Source organism: Varanus komodoensis, unplaced genomic scaffold (genome assembly GCF_004798865.1).
Source record: "Varanus komodoensis strain SLA01 unplaced genomic scaffold, ASM479886v1 scaffold3, whole genome shotgun sequence".
NCBI classification, from domain to species: Eukaryota; Metazoa; Chordata; class Lepidosauria; order Squamata; family Varanidae; genus Varanus; species Varanus komodoensis.
Window position 1 is genome coordinate 39,031,858 of NW_025335761.1, and position 23,441 is coordinate 39,055,298.

Genomic DNA, 23,441 nt, shown 5'->3' on the forward strand with positions numbered 1-23,441 from the left:
TACATCTGCATATATTCACTATTTTTGCTTAATTCTGCTTCTGTAAGGGGCCAGTGGACTGTTCAGGGCTCCACCTCAGGGCCACTAGAAGCCTTTTTCAGCCCTGTCAGATCAGTCTATTGCTCAAGCTGATTTGGCTTGACAATCTTCAACCATGAAGAGCATAGTTGTAGAGACAATTCTCTAGAACATTTTATCCATTGTGATTCTGCCCCAGAATTTTAGCCATCCTATCTTGTAGTTCTTTGTATCTCCTTACTTTAGCTAGATACAAAAAGATGAGTGGACAAGACTTTTAAGGCAGTTTGAACAATGATGAAAGCTACAAGGAAAACTTTCATGCATAATTCAAAATTACAATGGAATCCAGGATCTGCTTTCTATGACAGGTTTGTCTTTGCTTGGAAAAGGTCCCTCTTTGCATTTTGGGGGACCCTGTAGAGCTCATCTCATTCAGATTCTTTTGACTATCTGTGTAGCATTTTCAAGAGGCTGGATGGACTGCCATTGGAAGAAGCGTCCATTTCTATCAGTCTATATTTTTCTATTGCCCTTGTTTGGCCTCCCCAACTTTCTGATTGCTCCTAGTTTTAGAGCAGGGGTCTCAAACTCAACTTACCTGGGGGCCGCCGGAAATAGAGTCTGGGTGAGGCTGGGCTGCGTCAAGTATTCCACCACCGCGGTGGGGGTGGGCAGCTCATCCCGCGTCGCTCCCGGAGGCCGGCCCGGGCACCGCCGGCGCTTTGAAGGCCGCAGGGCCCCTCCCCCGTGCCCCACCCATCCCGGCCATTGGCCCGCGGGCTGCGCGTTTGAGACCCCTGTTTTAGAGCAAGTGAAGTACAATTCTTGTGAAGAACCCTTATGAATGCACATGTATATTCCGTTTTTAATAGTTGATGCTTTTTAGAGGACTGACATAAAATCTTAACTCTTAGAAATTGGCTTGTTTCAACAGCATCAATGGACTGGTTGCTAGACCTCTTTCCAAGGCAATATGTGCATAAGTTGACTTAGGGTGTGTTGTGAATAGACCATTCATAGGAGAAGTTGTATATTTCTGTTGTCCAAGGAAGGCAGCAAGTGTCTGAGTTCAGGGTCACATGAATCATATGTGTGGTCATAGTAATAGGGAGGTGGAGTTGTGCATAGTTAGAGCATTGCACATATACTTTTTGTTCTTCTGATGTATTCAGAGGAGTACTTTAATTTGATGACTCTACAGAAAGCAGGTGTATAACATCCTCCTTCAATTTAAAGAGAACATCAGGTAGCGATATCAAAACCCAAAGAGACTGAAATGTCCATTTCTCAAACTCCAAATCTGTTGGAAGGTGCTTGGATGTCTTGCACCAAAGTCTTAAGCACTATTGCGTGAATATAACTCCCAGGGTAAGGCATGGTTCTTAATTCCTTTCAATGTGTTTTCTTTTGAGATTCAAATGGATAAATGGATTATTTAACAGAGGGGAATGCTTACAGTGTAAGAGTGAAGCATGCATACCCAAAGGGAGAAAGGAATTAATATTTCTTTGGCCACAAGTAGCAAGACTAAATTAAAGAATATGTTTATGAATAATGTGAGCTCTGCAGTCTTTCCACTTACATGTGAAGATTTTATTTGAACTTTATTATATACACATTCTCAATTCATGCCTCTTCTCTCTGCCAAGAATCAGTTGTTGACTCAGGAAATATAAAACTTTGAATGCTCATTAGAGGGGGTTGTTTCATAATGGTGTGCTTCAGGGTCATTATACTCTGAGGCCTTAAAAGTGTGCTTCAGTGGTCAACATATATGCTGAAGCAACTGAAAGAACCAAAGCTATGCATTTCTTACTGTTAAGAAATCCAGTTGAATTATAATAGAGTTTCATGAAATATGGTTGGATGGGATTTTTCTGTAGAAATATTACTGTTCCCAGATGAAGTCGGTGTTATTTTCATCAAAGCTACCTCATAAAAATAATAATTTGAAACACAAAGCATACTTTAATGAATGATATTTTTGTACATGGTACTCTTTCTTTCTTCCTGAATATTTTATGTATACAGTGATAATGAGAAACTTGTCCTTTAACTCACTCTTGTCCATGAAGTATGGAGATGTACATATTCTCATGCACATGTTCTTAAAGTATTCTGAATAATGGTTGAGATAAATGAATAATAATACTAATAATAAGGAACATGAAAAGATGCTAATGTTGCAAATTAAACATCTTTGGATTTTCCAATATCCTCCAGGTTGTTTCCTAATTTTAAAGTGATGATATTTTGATGTATATTTTAACATTGAAAGATGCTTTCTGCACAAACCAAAATAATATAATAATAAAAATAAACTTAAACATAAATTTAAAACCAAAAACTTTAAAAATGTGGTGGAGAGTAGTAATGCATTTCCTGGTTCAGAAGAAGGTCTAGGTTTCCTTGAAACAGTTATGTAAAATTTTCTTGTTGCATTAGATGGATACTGTACATGTAGGTAAAAGGAATTAACATTAATAGAACTAACAGGATAACTGATAGGACATGTTTAGGACTAGTCTACAAGATTCATTCCTAGTTTACCTAACCCTTCACTAGCATGTTCCTCACAGTGACTTTCCAAAATGTAGTTTATGGCTCTTAATTAAATGCCAATGTCCCTTAGCATTTCTTAAATCATTTTCCAGTGCAAAAACCATGAATGAGAGTGAATGTTTCCAACTGAGAATGAAGAACAATCAGTGAAGCATTCCAAGGGAAGTACAAGAATTTTGATTCAGATCACAAATCACTCGTAAATGCCCCATTCACTATCTGGAATGTGAATGGGCCCGATTTGCACATTCTTGAACTGCCTTCATGTCTCCAAACACACATTTTAAACCTCCCAGTTTTAGCCTCTGGGAAAATTTGTGCAATTTTGACCATTTCCATACTTTTGTTGAGGAAAGGATGCTCGAAAAATGTTTCTGTTTGATATTTATTCACTTTCAGCAGTTTTCCTGTGCATCTGGAAACAGTGATTGCAAACAGGAATGCAGGCAAGCAGGACACCCAAGAAGCAAACTGATATTCCAGAGAACCTTGTTAAGCTTGAACATCACTCATCCCTAAATGCTCCCCTTTTCTTTTGTCCTTTAAGCTGTGAACATTTACTTGCTTGCAACTAGAAAAAAGCTGGTGGTTGCAGGAAGGCTTGAACCCTTGAAATCATCTCTTAATGCCATTGTTCCTCTGATGCTCTTAGTGATTCTTAGTGGACCAGACTCTTCTTCTCCTTCTTTCTCTTTGTCCTTCTTCCCTCCTTTGGTCTCCTTGTTCTCAGGGGCAGCCCAATGCATTTGACTATGCACCATTTCTTCATTCCACATGTAGAAAGTGACTGGACCACAGTTTAAACTTAATCCACCAATTGTAATGGGATCATGGATTCCACCACCCTGGGACAACAGGCTAGTTTAGGGGCCTCAGGACAGCCTGGGTGGCATTCATAGCTTGGTCCTCCAACAAAAGGAGTCTGGTCCCAAGCATCTTCTTCCTGAGGTAATTATGAAGTGTGACGCCAATCCCAATCCTTCCTGTCACAGTTCCTCCTCATTCCTTTGTCTGTGCTCATTTCCCCTCTGAATTCCATCTTTTTCTTACTAGGGACATGCAGAACCTACCACTCACTCTTTTCAGCATGTGAGAAATGTTGCAGAATATCCTGCCTTATTGAAATTCTCAGGCATTGTTCATCGCTCAGCGGTGGGTTCTTGCCTTTAAAAAACAACAGTCATGAAAATTACTCGCCAAAGACTTGCTAAGGCTGCACTTTGCACTTGCTCAAATGTTCTAAGTATGTGTCTGAGAATTTCTTGTTCTGTATTTATTTCTTATGACCCAATCCCCTAAAGAAAAAGACACCTTCTGAGAGGGCAGACATGAGAGTTAAATAATATCACCATAATGTTTGGCAAAATATCTCATGGCTTGAATATCTGTCTGTGCATCAGAACAGCTTCTCTCGGCTTTGTGCTTCTTTTCCAATGTTTGGGGTGAGTGTGCAGAGACTTGAGTAGCACTACCAGAATCCATAGCAAAGGCAGGGGCAGTACCTTTGGCTGCTTCTTTCATGTCTTGCTCTTCCTCATTCATGGTTTCACTGAGTGGTTGACAGGAAATTTTGCAGGTCTTACATAAACCTTTTGAGTATCTCTCAAAATTCCTCAGATGTTTTGCTTGAATAATAACCTTCAAATTCTACTTTAGTCAAAATACCATGACAACACCAAAAAACCCAGAATCTGTTTACACATGTGTAGCTGCAGAGCTTTCCTATCCTTCCAGCTCTTGGCTGCTCCTCTCTGCATCATCCCTCATCTCTTCGGTCCTACTACTTACTTCTAGGGATAAGGGACAGATTGGTCCAATCTTCATTTTAACATGAACTTACCTAATGTTGCCTTTTCAACATGTTACTGCAATACCAGTAAATGAACTAAAACTAAGAAATCCTTCAAAATTGGCACAAAATTGGGCAGTGAAGTTCTCCAATTAAGAATGCATGCAAAAATGTATGCATTATGAGGTTAGGCACACAAAAATGTGTATATTACTTCAAAAATATTCAGAAGATGCTTGCAAAAATGGGTATATTGGGTAAAATTATGAACGTACATACAAGCATTAGGAGAAATGAACACAAAAATGCATATGGATTTTCATAAAAATTTTATAAAAGAAATGTGCAAAGTTTTAGATGAACAATGAAAAACAATTCACCATCAGAAAAAAGTCAAATTCAAGATTAGAAAAATGATGAACCAAGAGGATCCAAACTGGCCAATTGGTCTGTCTCTTCCTTCCCACATGTCCAGCACGTTTTGTGTTAATCCACATTTCACCAACATTTCAGCTCATCCCCTCTCGTTGGAAGGGACTATCCAGGATGTGGCTGTAACATTGTTGCCATTTGCTCATATCTTTATCATCTTTTCAAAATAGGATGTTGGAAAAAGACCAACAATTCTAAGCTTCTGTGGTTTTTCTCACATTTTTGTCCTACTTGTTTCTACTTCTTTAATTCCTTGGGAAATCTGACACATCTGAAGCTGCCCTGTTCTTATTCAGATCACTGGCTCAAGTCATACTAGCAACAAGCCATCAAAGCATGAGTTTTTTCAAGTCCTGGATCCCAAGGTTTTTTACTATGGCTGCAAGGATTTAACCTGAGAAAATCTTCTTGTAAACCTCAGAAAATCTTCACTTCACCACTTCCACTGAGCTGTGACTCCATTCTGTTTTGTAGCTACTGAGCTCCCATTAAGCTCAATGACTGTTTTGCTCCGTAAAACAGGAACAGGCAACTGGTGGACCTTCAGAATGTTGTCGCCTATAACTCCATAAACTTTCACCATACTCTGTGATGTCTAATGTTGATGGAAGTTATCAGTCAGAACATCTATAGAGCCACAAGTTTCTCAGACCTGCAATAAAACAATACAGAGGCCTGTTACACTGTTTTTATTCAGTCAAATCATAAAACTTACTCTCATGAACAGCCATGAACAGCCCAGATTTTCTCTTGTACTCTAATTTCTACTATTTCTATTAATTCCTTATGCATGCATATTTTAGTACACAATATATATATATTGTCTACATAAGCTAGTTTATGTAGGTTCAGACTCAGCCATTTGTTCCTATTCATTGTGCTTTTACCCAGTTCTTGCACTGCTTATGTCCCAAGTCATCCGTTACATGCACAGAAAAATAAGAGAAGGCTTCGCAGTCTGTTTTCCAAACTCTTTATTCTGGAATTGTCCTGTGGAGAGATTCCAAAGTGGAAGTGTCTTGAGCAACTACATTCTTGAATTCTGTTATAACTTTTTTAAATTTAAGTGATTCTGGATTGCTGTCTACAACCTTTCATGTAACTATGCACCATAGATGACCCTCTATATTATGAATGTAGTTGGAGACCTGGCTAGCATAGCTTACATCCTTGGTTTGACATTGCCTTTCAAGTCTTAAGACAACATGATTCATGTTTAGGCAGACGAAAGTCGTATCATTCCCAGCATTCTTATTGCTGGGAATTAGCCTTTTCCATGTAAACGCAGCAGAACTCTAGGACAGCACCAGGTTGATGTCGGGCCTGAGGTAGAAATACAGTGGAGAGCATAGTGATACATTTCCTCAAAGGGACCAATATTTGTAACAGCTGAGCATATAATGGCACACACCTGTGAAAAAGCCTTTGTTCTCTCAGGTACAGCAAGATCCTGATCAAGGCAAACTTTTTAAATTTATTTTTTGAACTAGTTCAATCATACCCCTGTAGCCAGCAGCTCTTTTCACAGCTCAGAGAACCTGATTCCTGCCCTTTGCTCCAACCCTACCACAAAGCTTTCACTTTTTAAATGTCCCAGCAGGAGACATTTTCAACCGAATCTACCAGACGGCAGCTCTGCTTCATGTCCGATTTTAAAGAAGCAGGTCTGATGTCCAAATGCAGACTGACTGCTAATGCTGCTTAGGCTCAAAATCAGCGATGAATTACTGCCAGAAAAATGTCCATCCGTCTGTCAGCACAGTAATGCCATTCTGTGTGGAGGCATTCCATGACAAGAAAAGCCAGGCTACCAAGGCTGAGCTGAACTTGGAGAACAGTCTTCACAGGTAGCCCCTTGCAACACAAGGGAACAAGCACCTTTTGCTATTGGCATAGACAACAAATGCGTGTTTGTTGTGCTCATGGATACGTGTGAGAAAGTTGTTTCAATTCATTTTTAATCAGGCCTCACTCAGTTTGATCCTTTCAGACCAAACATGGACTCAGATACAATCTGCCATCAAAGTCTGTATATTTCCAAGCATGAAATGCGATTTGCAGACCCCTCAAAATCAAGGAAACAGGAATGCATATGTTTCAAAGAGTTGCCTAATTGACGGATACATTTGGAAAAATATGCATCCAATATACAAAAATGATCCCTTTAAAAAAAAAAAGATTGCAATCTGATAGAGATTCACAATGGAATTTGGAGACTTTTGGCAAGCTTGAGTTTTCATGTATCCTAATGTGGTTGCTGTGAAGACATACAGTATTTGCATAAACAGCACAGACAACATTTTTAATTGGGTGAGCTGAAAATAGACTAAATGAATAACATGCAACAACCATGTACAAAACAAGAGGATAAATGAATCTGCATATCTTCCTGTTTGTACATCCTCAGCAAAGAAATTGCCTACATTCCCTGCTTCTTTTGGTCTGTCCTTCAACATTCTGTCTATTGTAGCATCTGGCTTTTGGATCCAACCTTTAAAAACACAGGGTTGGATCCAAATATCTATCCATGAAAGAAGGTAGATGGAAGCTGACCTTCCAGCACCAGCAGTTTCCAGTCTCTAAAAATGTTTTCCTAATGGTAAGGACCTTGCTGAGTGGGCTGAGGTTCCCCAGGGCCGTCTTAACGCATGGGCCTGATGGGCACTTGTCCGTGGGCCCCATACTAATCTGTGTATGTTAACCCTTGGATAATTGGAAAACTTCCAAAATCAACAGTAGTTGTAGTTGTCATAGGGGCCCCAGTACATTGCTTTGCCCAGGGCCCATAATGCTGTTAAGACGGCCCTGAAGTTCCCCATGTAAAGATCTCCCCACAGTAGCCAGGAAGAGAGTGGGCTGGGACAGAACTCTTTTATTGATGGTTCTGGAATATTTTGTTTGTAGGCAGGGTTTCTTTGTTTTTATACAGAGGAGTATTCAAACATGGCATCTTTCACCAGCAGCCTGAAGTAAGGATGCACTGAAGCTCCAAGGAATCCATCCATCTGGTATGCAAGGACACATTCAGTCCTCACTTAGAAAGCAAGGCAAGCCGAGAGGAAATCCACAAGTACTCATGGAAAAAAGGTTGGCAACCAGCAGCCTTCCATGTCATGTGCAGCAGCAGAATTGAATGTTAACAATGTATAGTTGGGACCTCATTATGTTCAGGCAAATATCCATTGAATCTCCATCACTCAATCAGCAAGGTCCAAATTGTGGTGAGGCTGCTTTTAGGTACACAGATAGTGTGGGGGAAATGTCTACCCCGATGACCTTACGCAATTTATTCTTCTAAACTTTTCCATCTGTATACATGTCACAATTAGACCTCTTTGTCACAGTTGGTCATCAATGGCAAACGTACCAGAAATTTAGAAAGTACAATCTTTATCATAATGTTTTAAGACTCTGATCTTCTAGAATCCAGGAAATGAAATGGTAACTATTCTCTACCATGTAACAGAACCCAAAATATACATCGTTATGATTACGTATATTTTAATACATTCATAAATAAAAGCAAAGAAACAAACCTAGGATGTTTTTAACAATTTCATTGACTTTTCAGATTGTTTTTAAGCTGTTTTTTAAACTTTAAAGGCAACACTGATACCACGTTCCAATTGGTAAAACAGAAAATCCCCTTCAAATATAACCGGCCCGTAGAGGAATGGCTGCAGGAAAAAGGTAACAGTTGTTAAAACTTTCATTTTAAATCCATTTGATTCTAAACCCTCATTTTTAAAGCCTGCAAATAAATGTTTCTTAAATTAGAATCGCCTGCTGCATAAATTACTCTTTTAATTTTCATTATAATTTGTGTCAACTTCCACCTGCCATATGTTGATAAATCATGCTATAATACATTGCTTTTAAAATGAAGTTAAAGGGACGAAATTCTAAGCTTACTATATTGCAAAGCAACAAAGAAGCAAAACTTAAGAAGGTACTTTAAACAAACAAACAAAAAGCAGTGACATGTATTATGGCAATTTAACCACCGCATGAACTTTTTTTAAAAAATAAATTACATCTGTATCTTTAACAGCAAAGTTGCCTGAAACAGTGTTTAGAAACTGTCTTGTTCAAGTACTTCTTTCCCAATTCTGCTTTCCCTTTTTGCAATTTCATAGCTGTTAATCATGTTAATGTAGCTAATCTGTCTTGGCTGGGTGTTCTGCCCAATCCTTAAGATTAAAATTATTTTAAATATTTGTGTATGCTACAATAGGAAAGAAGGTGGGTTTTAGGCTAAGTATGGATGTTTAGACTGTAACATTCACCTGGTTACAGGGATGGATTTTAATATGCTGTAGAAAATCGGGAACATGGAAAATTGCTTGCCTCACGGAACACCCTGTGGAATTCTGCTGCTCATGAGTAACCAAAGAAAGCCATATGGATCAGCAGAACAAACCTCTTAGTACATTTCAGCAGCACCAGTCATGCATGACTGGTGACTCCTACATCTGTGGGGTTCCTTATTCATCACAGTTCATATTCCGAGCTTTGCAGGAGCTACCTATAGTGCTCCATGGTAGTGAACCTATTTTGGGGATGAAGTTCAGCATCCTGAATAGCTCCTATAAAGATCAGAATAAAAGCTGCAGTGGATGACGGAGTCTCACAGATATGAGTCACCAGCCTCTCCTGGTCATGCGTGCCTAAGTGGGTACCATAATGCATGGTATGATGCAGTGCAGCTAGGCAGTCTCAGATCCTAAGCTAGATGTTCTGCCTTCTTTGGATGCAATCCTACTCAGACTTACCTGGAAGTAAACCTCACTGAACTGAGTGGGACTTATTTCTGAGTAGGCATGTATCTGATGCAGCTGCTACCACAGATACACATCTAAATGCAGATGTGAATCTGAAGTAAGGAAACACACACGAACCCACTTTTGTGCAGCACCTTTTTGTGCATGACTCTTCCTGGAATGAACACATTACGGATTGGCAACACTGCCCAAGCCTTGCTTGTACTTTTATAGTAAGCAAGTGCTATGTAGCCTTCAGCAAGCAAAGCACACTGATGAACTCCAATGATTTTACAAGATTTCTGAGTGTGCTTCTGCTTGCCAGTGAGGAGGGGGATAGTGGGGTTGTTCTGCTTTACAGGGACCTGCTCCAGACCCTTTTGAAATTAATGAGGAACTTTTGCTGGGAGAATCAGTTCTGAGGGAAAGTGAGGCATCCTGAACTCCCATTGAAGTCCACTGAGTCTTGCAACAATTCAGTCCCATTGATGTCTATTGCTATCAATATGAATAGCCATTCTGTTTTCTTTTAAATCAAATTCAAGCTTCCAATGCTCAGGAGAAAAAATTAGGATAACTCTTGGCAGCATATCCAGAGGTTTTGTTTTATAATTACCAGTCTTAACAAAATTCCCCTAAAGGAATGGACACATGTACATACGTATATTCTGCAGATATACTGAGAAAACATCTCACTACGTTCCCATTGTTGATTTAAGCCTATTAATAGTTCTAGCTGGCCTAAAAATTCGGAGGCCTTGGAGGACTTTGGTAATTGCAGCAAGATAAATATGCTAAAAGTTGCTTTTTGTTTAAACTCTAATTGATTTTTGTGAGAGCTGGAGACAATAAATTCTGTTAAGGAAAACAATTACAGTATTGTGTTGGCCATTAAACAACATATCAAGGGAGAGGTGAGGATAGAAATGGAGGCCTCTGCATGTTGCTGGAGGATGATTTGCATGAAGAAATTCACATGAACAAATCAAGAGGAAACTAGAATGAATTAAATAAAGGTCATGCTGCCTAATGGCTGTGAGCAAGTCGTCCAGATCATACAATTTGAATAATGACCACTTGGGGTCACAGCCTCCATGCAAGAGTTAGCCTAATTTTTTTTTAAAAAGTTACCCTATTTTTTCACTAAAGAGGGGAAGCCTAGACTTGATTTAGAAGTAGAGTGTCTGCCAAACTAAACCACCTCTGATAAGTGGCCCTTGGCAGCTCAGGATTCAATGGTTGAGTGTGGACAGATGAACCATGAGTTGCGGTTGAAATGTGGTTTATCATGCTATCAACATGGCTGACAATCCATGGTTATAAATCCATGGTTTCTCTTCAATCATGAAAAGAATCTATAACTTGTTTACTAGTGAACTACAGCTTGTTCATGGTTAGCAGGTCATATTTTGCTTGCATGGCTGAGTTCCAACAACCCATGTTAACAGGTTTCAATGGCAACTCACAGTTCTACAATGGTCCACACTCAACTGTTAAGCAGAGTTTCTTATGTTGTCGGAACCCAGTCTCTGTCACTCGGCCTCTGCTTCCATTCTAGTCTATAGATATAATTGGGGCCAGTACCAACCTTGAGAAACTCCTCGGAGTCACCCGGGCCTTTCCCTATTTGGTATCCCACACACATACACTTTCTCCCAGTCCAGGCTTTTATGATGGCAAAATGATTCGTTGGGAACAGCCCTCATTAAATTTCACATAATACCCCAGATTGATGCTACATCAAATACTTTAGGTCATTTGATGGTACTATTAATGGTGGGTGATTTTCCAAACCCTGCCGCCAGAGGAACAGGTGGGCCAGGGGATCAAAACCCCATAAAATGGTGATGAACCTTGGCAAGGTATCTAGATCCCAGTAGCTGCCTGGTGAGGATGCCAGCTCTGAGTTTGTATCAGTGATGATTTACATTATAGGACTGTAAATGTGTGGAGTGCTTTGAATCCTAAAGCAGGTGCACCTAATGTGTTCTTTGCCAAGCCCAATGTATCTTGCTTCCCAAGCGTTTGATACACTCTTCCCATCACACACACTTGTTTCCAGGTAAACAGGAGTTTTATCAAATGTTTGGTTGGTTGCCAGGCATGGCTGGTAGGATACATTCAGCTTGGCGGGGGAGGGGGAGGTGATTCGATAGAGAGGCTTTCCCCTGAGCATGATGTAAATGCCACACATTAGGACTAAAACATGAATAAATGCTGACTGGGACTTAGCAAATTGGCCTGAATTTGTGAGCAGTAGTTCCTAAAAATTAAACCTTTGTAGACTAAAAAGTGAATAATTTTGTATTGCTAATCTCAAAGTCATAAAGTCCCTTTAACATTAAAGACAATGCTAGCCTTGCTTTTGTTTAAAATCAATGCATGCCTGATGCTGTGATGAAGCTCATGTGCTTGAGAAACCCATCTTTGTTTTGTACATTTTCCCTTTCTTTGTAGTCTCACTTTTGAGTTCAGTCTCTTATTCCATCGCTTCCCTGAGCCTGAGATCAGCATGCTGAAGCATTTTTATGTTTATCACATTGGAATTCTGAAATTGATGTTCTTTGCCATTTGTGGGTGATGATGCTTTGTTAAAAGACAATCACACAAGAGCTGTGGGGGTAAAGGAAACAGCAGTTTCAGAGATCCCAAACCCTTCTAGGAAGCGTGGGGTAAGCTGGGTGGTTGTTCATTCGCGTTGTCAGCTGAAAAGACAAACTGTTGTAAGCATTTTGTACAATGTAGACATGTCATACACATGCAATGGGGTATATAACAATCGTCTATGAGATTAAGATTTGACAAATGGGTATTTTTTATTTTTGTGGTTATTAGTATACTGGGACCCAGCAGGGGGAAAAGACACCCATGTAACAATGTGTCACTCACTCATCTACACTTGCCAGCCCATCCAGTCATTCATTCATTTCCTAATGCATCAAGAAAGTCGTATGTCAGAAGACCTCGTAAAGATGATGAGTGCAAGGCTAGATAGCTATCAAAATGGAACATGATAAATTGATGGATGCCTAGACGGTTGGATCGATCCATCAAAGAGACAGCACAGACAGTCACTATCTGCCAGATATAATGGACCCACAATGGCATAATTTACAATTAACACAATGGATGCAATCCAGATAAAGTTAGGTGTCCTTGAATCCTGGTTCAATCAGTGGTACTTAAGTGTATAATTAAGCACTTAAGTGCCTTTGATTTCAAAGAGGCATAAGTGCAGTTGTGGGGTGAATTAAAAGCACTTTTGCAAGGAATATCAAGGCTACTTCTCCATTACAGAGGGAAAGAGAGACACAAAGAGAATACCAATATGTGTAAGATGAATATGCCATTAAAGTGGATTACTTTTTAATCCCACTGTAAGGCAAATTAACACATTAATCCTACAATACTATGCACACTTACTTGGGAGTAAGTCCCATTGAATATAACAGTATGTACATCCAAGTAAACATACCTACAATTATGACCTGCTAATCAGTCAATATCATTGATTCAGCTCATACAATAGAAAGATAGAGAACAAGCCTGTTTTCCTGTCTGTCTGGCAACTTCTCTATTTGCTACCTTTGCTGGTAACAGAAATGAAAGTGGAATGTATCCGGGACTACAGGTACTGAGAAATGACCCAATGTCTTTGTTTGTGTAAGAGAGACCATGCAGGTGTTGAATATAAACACACACCACAGTAGCTGCACTGGCGTTGCTACTTGGGATTGTTATATTATTAGAGGGAGGCTGAGTTCATTCCTCCCTTTTAAGGTGCATTGGAAACTAAGTAAAAGAATTCAGCATCAGTGCCCCAGGTTACTTGGGCAGCCTTGGACTACCGCAATCCTTACCCTTCTGTCCACAAACCTGCTTGCACAGACACAGACACACATTCCTTTTCTTGTTTTCCTGTTCTGCAGAACAGGATATGTTGAGGTGCAATAGATGGGGAAGCCCACTCTGCAGCTACCTGCTTATGCTTCCACTGGGTCTTGTTGGGTGAGCTGACTCAGGTCAAGCAGCCATGAAGAGATCGGGTGTGGGGGAATGAAGGGTCCAAGCAGAGGCTGGTCAGGTCCCCTATAGTGCCAGCAGCTCCCAGCATGTCTAGAGTAAATGCACAAGTTGGCACTACAGGCAGGAGAATGTAGATTGGTCTTGGTATTGTGTTGGCTTCTTCTGCCTGAAAGAACAGGGTGAATGGTAATAACTATGCATGTATGTTTGTATGTGTATATGTGTTGGGAAAAAGAAATATTTCTTGTGACTTATAAGGAAATAGGTTAGACCCTACATCTGTTTTTGGTGGCTGTCCTGGAATCAAAGCCACACTCCTGACCTGCCCAGCAGCTGCTAGTTAAATATTCCCCAATTGACAGTTTTATATAGAAAGGTGCTTACCCAGAATAAAAGGTGCTTACCCAGAATAAAGGGTAAGCTTGTTGTAGGCTCAAGTCCAAAATCCAGTTGAGCATTGCAAACCAGATTAATGCATTCACTAGCACAGTGGGTGTTCTGATGAGCAGTTATTTTAGATATGCCCTGACACTTTGTCAATATGAAAACCAGATTGTACAGATATCAGTGGATTCTAAAGCAAACCAGAGTGTTTAAGGAATTAAACTTTGTAGCTAAACCTAACAAAACACTTGCAAGCAATGCTTCATGTGCCTCAGCAAGGAGGGACTCAAAAGCCACACAATTTGAGTGCAAGTAACCCCCCAGATTAGCTTGTAAGCACCTGTGATGTAACTGAAATCAAGAGCATCTTTGCAACAGCAAGGTTTACTTTGTAGGAGTGAAATCAGCAAAAGTAGCAATAGGAGAGAGAGAGAGGTCTGATGTGACATATTTCGGCTTTGCATGCTCCTGCTCTACATATTTCTTTCTTTTTACCCATTGTTTCTCACTTGATCATTCAAGCAGAGATGCCTCACACAAGAGTTTTACGCTAGGAGCAGGGCTCCCTAAAGACATGCGATTGTCCATTTAGCAAACACACACTTTAGTACCAGTGCTGTGTTATAAAAAGTAGCTGTTCCATGTGTTGCATGTTTTGTCTTCAGCTCTTGAACTTGAAGAACCCCTTACTCAAGAGGGAAACACAAAGCCCTTAAACTCCCTGCACCCAAGTGGGGTCATCTTCCTGAGGTTGTTATATGTAGCATATCAGCACAATAGGCATGCTTTCATGTAAAAGGGAAGGCAAAAAGTTGGATGACCTCTCCCGCTGGTATCATGTAGAAAGCAATTATTTCTCTCAAACTCAAGGGCTTCCTGCCAACTAAGGGCCAAAAAAGATATAACTTAGAATGTGTGTCAGGCAGCATAGACTTTTTACTCTAGAGGAGGCACAGGGATCCCAATCCAGATCAGGCTATGAGGATTAAAATCTATACTAAGCCCCCTGCACCTTTACCAGACTCGAAATGGAAAGAAAACATAACTGCTCCACAGTTATTAAAGGTAATGCCAGTTTTGACCCTAAGATGGCATAGAAGGATGACTTTCTGGAAGCGGTTCATGCTCTCCTGGATATATTCTGCTCTACCTCTTCCCTAGATTTTCAATCAAGACCAGACCCTACATTCCAGAAGCAGCCCACTTCTGCCACTGTAGAGTACCCATATTCCAAGTCCCCTGAAAGAAATGTTTGGCAGATGCAGGGTTTCCCCATCAGCAAGTGCTTAGTGTGGAAGTTCATGCACCACAATCATCAGCTCTAAGGATCTCTAAAAGGTATATGTGAATGGTGCACATGAGAAAACCATTCAGCAAGTGCATGTTCCACACCCTGCCCTTATCAGTGCTGTATGTGAAACTTCATGTATCACAGTTGTGACTTGTCCATCTTCTAAAGATAACTGGATGCTGTTCGTGGGCTTTTTGCCTTCCTCCTGCTTCCTCACAGATGTTAAAGGAACTGAAGGTTTGTAAATGGAATATGGCAACTTCTCCCATCCCATATGTGGCTTTATCACTTATTAGAGTGTTCCATTGGATCTCAAACCAGGTTTTAGTTAATTGTAGGGAGAAGAGTCAGCAAAGATAGGGGAAAGTTGTTTAGTGTCATCCAGAAATTATTAAATGGGAGAACATGTTTGAATGCAGAAGCAGATCACATACTTTCAAGCCTCTTTGGCAACTTTGCCAAATAAACTGGATCTACAAATCTCTGGAAAAACCGAACTTTCCTGGGAAGACTCAAGAGGCCATGCCTGCTACACCATCAGAGTTATGGATCCAAACATCAGTTTCTGGGGAAATGGAATGCTAAGGTACTGCCAGAAGAGGGAATCTGTGAATGGAAATGTGTGGCCAGTTTTTAGTAAGAATCCATTGTGGCTTTTCCATATGATAGCTGCAGCTATAATACAATTACTTGAAAGAAATTGCACTAAACTGACCAATACTCTCTGCCATTTAATCTGAGAGATTACCACTAGTGCAATCATTTTCATATAAATAATTAAGTCCTGCAAAATGGCTATTTTCCCATACATACATAAATGCAATGTGCTATCACTAAAACTACAGGTAGCAAAACCACATGGCAAAACCACAGCATGAGAAAAGAGAAGGAATAGCAGAGGAGATTTCATTGCTTTCAAAAAGGAGTATACCCCAGTTCTTTCATTTTTAAAAATTTGTTATTTTTTTACATCTCTACACGAACCCATCTCTGCTCAAGTCTAGATTTTTTTTTTTTCAAATATTGTAATGGTAGCGGGTAGCACTAAGGGAAGATATGCAATCCAACTTCCTAACCTCTAGGCATTTCACATACACATCCACTTTGCTTGGTTAGCTAGGGTCCTCCTCGGGGAATAGGAACTCCTTTCAGATACATGTCTTCTCTTGTCCCCATTCTCTTCCCCATGACCCATCCTGTCACCATTAGATGATGCAACACCGCATCACCACTTGACTTCGAGACCTGCCACGACGACCAAAATTGGTGAGCTCCCCCTCCTACTGTGATCTACTTTAACTGCTGGCTCTGAGGGAATGGACAGTGGGGTTTAGGCACTGCCTTACTAGATGGTGGCATTTGGCACCGGAAAGGGTGGACTAGAGAAAGCAAGTGGTGAGTGTACTATAGAGAAGGGGGGAAGGGATGGGCATATGTGTGTAAATGTGGGGAGAACTGGATCGAATGAACAATATGGATGAATTCTGCTTTGTCTTCTGAAATGTGACTGGTGTCATTCTCTGCTGAACAATGGACTGCATTTATATACCCTAAGAATTCATACTAATAAGGATGGCAAGGTCATGTGTTGGGTTTATCATGTGAAAATCACACTTGTCATTTGATTAACTGAACGTGTGGAAGTACTATTTCCATAGACCATACTTCATCATCTCTGACAATTTTCCACCAATGGTGGGAATGAGAATGTCTAGCAACTGTTTACCTTCTCTCTCTCAGAAGAACACTATGAACTCTCCCTTGGTTTGTATCTGGAAAAAATGGATTGACTATTTATGAGACCTATTCTGAATAGAAACCCCTGGTTTCACCCTGGTTTCCTTTAAAGGGAATTAGCAAGCACACTTCTGAGATCTCAAAGAACTCAGTGGCCTTCCCTTTCTGGGCCTCATAGGTAGTTAGTAGCAACCCTGAGGTTCACCACGCCTCTTCACTCTGAAGAGTGTTTGGAAGGAATGTTGGGGGTGTCCTAGGAGGCTTGCTGGCAGTTCACCTTGGAGTTGCAGTGGGGCTCACACCCTCTGCAGCCTTCTCAAACTGACCTTCAGTAAATGTAGCGGCTATTCAAGACCTAAACTGGTAAAACTGCAACTGAGAAACAACACTTTAGACTGCAGCTGGCGGCTCACATGTCAGGAAGAAGCTGCTGCAATGTTTCTTCCCCAAATTTATAACTTTTCTATATATGGACAGCATTGTTTGCTATTTCATATCCTTCAAGCATATGATCTTCCACCTGCAGTATAAAGTGGGCACAACTAAGAGACAGTTTTACTGTGAGAACTAGGACAAGTGCTCTAGGATTATTTGTGTTCACTAATTCAGTATTGAAATATACTTTCTTTCCCACAGCAAGGATAATCCACATACTATGTTCAATTCAAACTTTATGTAAAAGTAGATTTTGTCTTCTACAATTTCAGTTGTTCTCATAAGTTTTAAGAAGTCATACATATGTTCATTTCTTAGAATAGTTCATCTATGTTTTTTCATCTTTTTCAAAATCATAAGACAAGGCTTGGTATCTGCTTTGTCCATCCAGGGATTGGGGGTAGAGGGGTTGCATTTAGGGATAAGCAAAAATTAAAAAGGATTTGATTATTTGAATCAGATTAGACTCTCCCAAGTTGCAAATTTAATACATTATGCATTAAGAGTTGGATCTCAGATTTGGTGTGAGAATAAGTATTGGGTGAAAATTCTCCTGAATGTGCTTATGTTTGTGAGAACAAGACCCAGAAGATCTGGATTCATTGTTTTGTTGTTCAGCCTTATCACAACTTGTAACGCAGGGTGATTTATTATATTGCATTCTTGCCATTCAGTCACCACAACTGCCATCACCACCACCATCTGGAAACTTGCTCTGATCTTGTTCTTCAGTCCATTTCAGCCACAACTCAGCATTAAAGGGTTTTAAACAGGAGAAATATTCCTGGCAATAATGTTGTTCACTCCCCCCCCCTTCACCTAGGACGACAGTTAACGATCTTCAACACCCAGGCGCAAATAGCCATTGGAGGAAAAGACAGAGGGCGTCTCTTCCAAGGCCAGCTCTCCGGACTCTATTACAATGGCTTGAAAGTATTGAACATGGCAGCAGAGAATAATCCCAACATCAAGATCAATGGAAGTGTCCGGTTGGTTGGAGAAGTGCCGTCCATCTTGGGAACAGCACCCACGACTTCCATGCCACCAGAGATGTCTACCACAGTCATGGAGACCACCACTACAATGGCCACTACTACAACCCGAAAAAACCGTTCCACACCCACCATTCAGGTAAGTCATTTGATGCATATGTAACTGGTTTTTGTGAATATGTTTTCCGGCCAAATTCTTTTTCAGGTTTTTTAAAAAAATCATCTAAATGTAGGATGCAGTTCAAAATTGGATGTTCCCCAGATTTGGTGGGAGTGTGTGTGAATTATGATTTTAATGTAGTAGCAAGGCCTAGTTCTTTTGTGATGTTGTTGGAATTTTATGTTAGTAATGCTTGTACCAGTGTGAATGGCAGGGTTTATACTTTGATCATGGAAATGCCAGTATAATAAGTTCTGAAAACCCAGTGAGAATAATGCAGTTTACCACTTTTTACATGTATTTCTTCTTTGTTGGTAAAAAAATTTAATAGAATGAATTGAAGTATGGAAGGTGAGTTGGTCCTCAGTTCAGGTTCTGACAAATAGTGAGAGCAGAAATTGTCAGATAGTAGTGTTCAAATCCAAATGTCATTCATCTGGACACTTTTGAAACCTCTCTTGGCACTTATTGTCATGGAAACATGTCTTTTTCTCTGACTACACTTTCATTAAGTTTTTAAAGGCTGTACAAAGCTTCAATATACCTTTTCAATTCTTGCAAATGGTAAAAGTTTATTTATTTATTTGAAATAATTTCTACTGCTTCTACTTCCTCTCCTTCCTAAGGAGATTGGAGTGGCACACAGTGAAAACTGTGAAACAAGATAATGAGCAAACAAGTCATGGCAACCAAAATATTTCAGAAGGCTCACACACCTTATTAAAAAGTTTTTTGTGCCCTCCTAAATTCAAGCAATGAAGGAGGTATACAGATCTCCCAAGAGTGGGGGGCTTCAGAGGAGGTGGGCCACCACAAACAAGTTGTGGTGTTGTCACCTTATAAATATGTGGAGTCACAGTGAGAAGGGTCTCTCACAGGCAGGATTATATGGATGGTGGTGGTCCTTCAGGTAATGGATCCTGGGTCATTTTTTAAGTCTGCACAGAAATCTATAGCTAATACAGTTAATGCAAAGGTGAAATTGGTAACATTAGCCCTATATCCTACTCCCATAAGAAGTATGGCTGCAACATTCTGAACACACAGAAGTTCCATAATAGTCTTCATAGAGAGCCTGACCTGGAGAGTATTCTAATCAAGACAAAAGGTGACTAAGGCATGGGCCACCACAGCCAGATCAGAAGGCCCCAGATGCAGGTGGCACAGTGGTCTTAATTACACAAAAAGCTAAGGTCTGAAAATCCAGGCCAAGTGCCTTATTTAAGACTTGGGGTCTTTAAGAAAGGGGAAATAGTGTGAGTACCTCAAAACTCCCAATGACCTTTCTCAGTGCTTTCATGTAAATGTTAAAAAGCATGGGGGGCAGAACTGAAACCAGAGAATTCTCACAGGCCTCAAGTACCACCTTCTGGAAACATTCCTTCAGGAATCAGCAAAAGCACTGCAGAATATGGTTGCCAACTCTAGACACAACCTAATCCAAAGGAACAAGCCAGAATTTTCCATAGTCAGTGGTTATGAAGTAATCCCTCAGGATAAGGAAGAATTCTGTCTAAAGGTCATTTACCAGAATGAATTCTGGTAAATTCTAAAGAATTCTGGTAAAGGTCATCTACCAAAATGACTGAGATCATTTCAGTCCTACAATCAGGTGGAAAACCAGGCCCTAGAAAGTCTGTTTCATCTAGAAATACTGAAGTCAAGATACTTTAGCTTCTCCAATGCATTGTCCAAAGAAATAATTTTTGATATTGGTCACCAATTATCTAACACCTTTAGGTCCAGTAAGGGCTTTTAAGAAAACTGTGATTACTATCACCTTCCTGAAGTCCAGTGGCATCTTATTTGATGAAGAGAGTCATTCCACACTATACTAACCTTCCTCACCATTCCTTGTAGGGCAGTCTGACATAGGCAGGATAAGCAACAATGCAGGGCGCTGCTGGCAGGTCTCATATCTCTGAAAAGACTATCTGAAATCAAATGCAATATGTATCTGTCCAAGTATACCTTAAAAACAAAAAATTGTTTCCCTGAACTGCTGTCGTCTATACTGGTGATAAAGAAGTTCAACTGTTTAAGACAAGGAGAGCAGGAAAAGAAACATGAATGCTTTATTCTGGAAGGGCGTGCATACCAAGAGAGCGATCAGGGAGTGGTGTTCTAAAAGACAGGATGGAGCCGGCTTATGTACAGATGTCGGGCATCCACCGCATGTGGACTTTGTTTCTTGTTATGATTACATATATAAGACTCAACACCAGCAGTGTTGCTAATGTGTATATGACCATGACCATTGTTACCAATGGCTGACCTTTCAAGTGGCCAGATAACAGGAACCTGTCATTGCTGAATATGGCTGCAAAGGTGCTGTGCTAAAAAAAACAGGGAATTGAAATGCTCCTTAGCACTGGGTAGAAGGCATTTTGCAATAAGCTTCATACATGTAGACCTTACACTGTGGGCTTTCTTGTAGCATTTTCATGAAATGTGCAAAATCATGCAATTCTTTCTTTGGTAAGAATGTTTGTTGCCTTTCTGGTTTGCTTGTTGCGGCCTGAGACCTTTTGCATGCAGAAAACACAGGTGGCTACAGATTGGTTGAAATAATTTGCTTCAAATGATGGTGCTGTATGAAAAGGCCTTCAGTAGTTACCTGCATCTAAATTGAATTGTAAATGTAAAGGATTAGGAATTAATCTTCAGTTGTTATTTGGCATGCTGCTTCTACATGGTCTCAGAAATTAAAGGGACCGTGGGCTGGTTTTTGCTCTTGGTGTATGATCTAATTGAACTCTGTAAAATGTCATCAAGCCACTTCAGATGGAATTACATTGGTTTGTGTCAGCATTGCTCAAAATACCACTTGACCCTGTTTAGTGAAATAGTCCCAGGTATTTCACAAAGGGCTTTTGACCTGATCTACCTGGCAGCTTGCTAAGTCCATTGACGCTGTTATGTTCTTCAGAGTGGTGGAAAGAAAACATCAGAGTGATTTAATAAAGGATAGACAGGTCTCTAAAAACAGTGTTCGAGCAATGATTTCCTGAATGCACCCACAGCACAACAAATGGTCTCATCTTGGCTGATATTAAAGCAATAACTCTCAACAGTTCACTCTTCTTCCTCTGAAAGGAAGATAAAAGTCAATAGGTGCCTCCATTACAACTCACTGTTGTAGAGCAGGTTGGCTTATTGCCATCACCAAACAAGATGATTTCTCCTTCCTTTCTATCATTCATCTGAGTTGTTCAGCTCTATTTGCATAAACTGTATTGTTTGCAAGAGGTGTATTAGGTACCTGCTGGGAACCAAGCGCCCAGAGTGGACCCATCTTTGCTACTTGAATTGACACCTTTTTCTAAAGCAAAACAAAACTTTAAAAAAAATCTGGAACATTGGTGTCTAGTGGCTTCCATATCAGTTTTTGTATTTCCCCACAGTTCACCAGAGTTAAGTCATTCCAGAGTATTGCTAGGGGAAAAGATGGTCTCTGCTGTCTTTTCATGCTGGCAGCTCTCTTATTCCCTACAATGCTCCAGATGGACTCAGTCTTTCAGGAACTGGGGCAATATACAACTGGAGGGTGCATAAAATGCATAACTGGACTAGCAATGGAAGGCTGGGGAAAATATCTTGATTTTTTAAAAAATTAAAAGAGATCCATCAGGAGTGGTAGGAGGGTTCATCCCTGAGAACAGAATGACAAATTGCTGTGGTCCCCCTTAAGCCTGGTTCAGATATAGCAAGTGCATGGCTGAACCTAAGAGTGGCTCCAGGAATGTATTTCTTATGCTATGTGTCTATCCTGCCTTTCTTCCAAGGAGCCTGAAGTGGTGCATGAGATTTGGCTCCTCTCCATTTTATCTTTACAACAATCCTGTGCAGTAGGCTAGTCTGAGAGTCGGCAACTGGCTCAGAGTCATGCAATGCCTCAGGCAGGGGATAGGATCAGGTCTCAGCCCAACACTTTAAACACTATACTACACTGGTTCTCTCCAGCTGTAGATGTTGCTTATGTATGCGAGAGCAAATCTGGTCCCAGTACACATACAGATTCTGGTACAGTTTTTGCAAACGATGGATAAAGGATAGGAGTAGCATATCACTGAAATGAAAAACAGCTGCTATACTTCATGAAATTACTTTTTGTACCATTTGCAATATGCCATCACCATTCCCTAAAAATCCCCATAGTTAGTAAATGCACAAGAGATGCTATCCTAAGTTTTAGTTCAATGTAGAATAATTTTTATTTTAGATTTTTGTAATACCATATTATTATTCCAAATGAGGTTACAAAATGAGGTGGGTGTTGTTGTTTTTTTTTTAGAAAATCAAATTAAAAGGATTAATAAAAATACTTTGAGATTTAATGCTTGCTAGTAATTCTGTTCCAGTTTTCTAGAGAGGTTAGCTTCTGAATCACAGCATATGTTGTTTGTGTGTTATCTTTCATTTGTTAAAAAAATATATTCCTATTGTGACAACCTGCTCCCGGGTTTAGATGCTGAGCCCCTGGCTTTTTCTTAAAGAAAAGCCAGACTACTTCAAACAGTGTGTGCATATTTATTATCAACCATCAGATTCATAAACTTATTTGCAAAAATCTCAACATCTCTGATTTCTGTTTTGGCAGAAAGGAAAGACATAATCTTTCAAGTAATTAAGAAATATGTTTTGGCATTAGCCTTGGGTGAAGCTAAGGTACCTTACATGATATTAGGCATGGATTTTCTATTTTTCTTTATATTCTCAATTTTCAAATGGGGCAAAAATTTACTAGTGTGTTTTATCATAAATGTTCCATAGCATAAATGTTCAACACTGCATGTATATGTTAGTTTTATGAGAATGCAGAGATTTAGCTGAGTGCTCCAGCATTTGTCAT

At 40.0% G+C, this 23,441-nt stretch overlaps 1 protein-coding gene across 17 annotated transcripts in view; it reads left to right on the forward strand.

Annotated features, from left to right (window-relative positions):
- The window catches only part of NRXN3 (neurexin 3), a 1,430,678-nt gene that overhangs the window by 1,256,737 nt on the left and 150,500 nt on the right, over nucleotides 1-23,441 (forward strand). For 10 of the 17 annotated variants that reach the window (XM_044437223.1, XM_044437237.1, XM_044437228.1 and 7 more), the window contains 3 exons: nucleotides 8,408-8,494; nucleotides 16,475-16,531; nucleotides 18,261-18,568. In XM_044437223.1, coding sequence (XP_044293158.1) covers nucleotides 8,408-8,494; nucleotides 16,475-16,531; nucleotides 18,261-18,568 — 452 coding nt within the window. The remainder of the gene's footprint in view (nucleotides 1-8,407; nucleotides 8,495-16,474; nucleotides 16,532-18,260; nucleotides 18,569-23,441) is intronic. The other 7 variants (XM_044437232.1, XM_044437239.1, XM_044437241.1 and 4 more) reach the window with 2 other exon arrangements.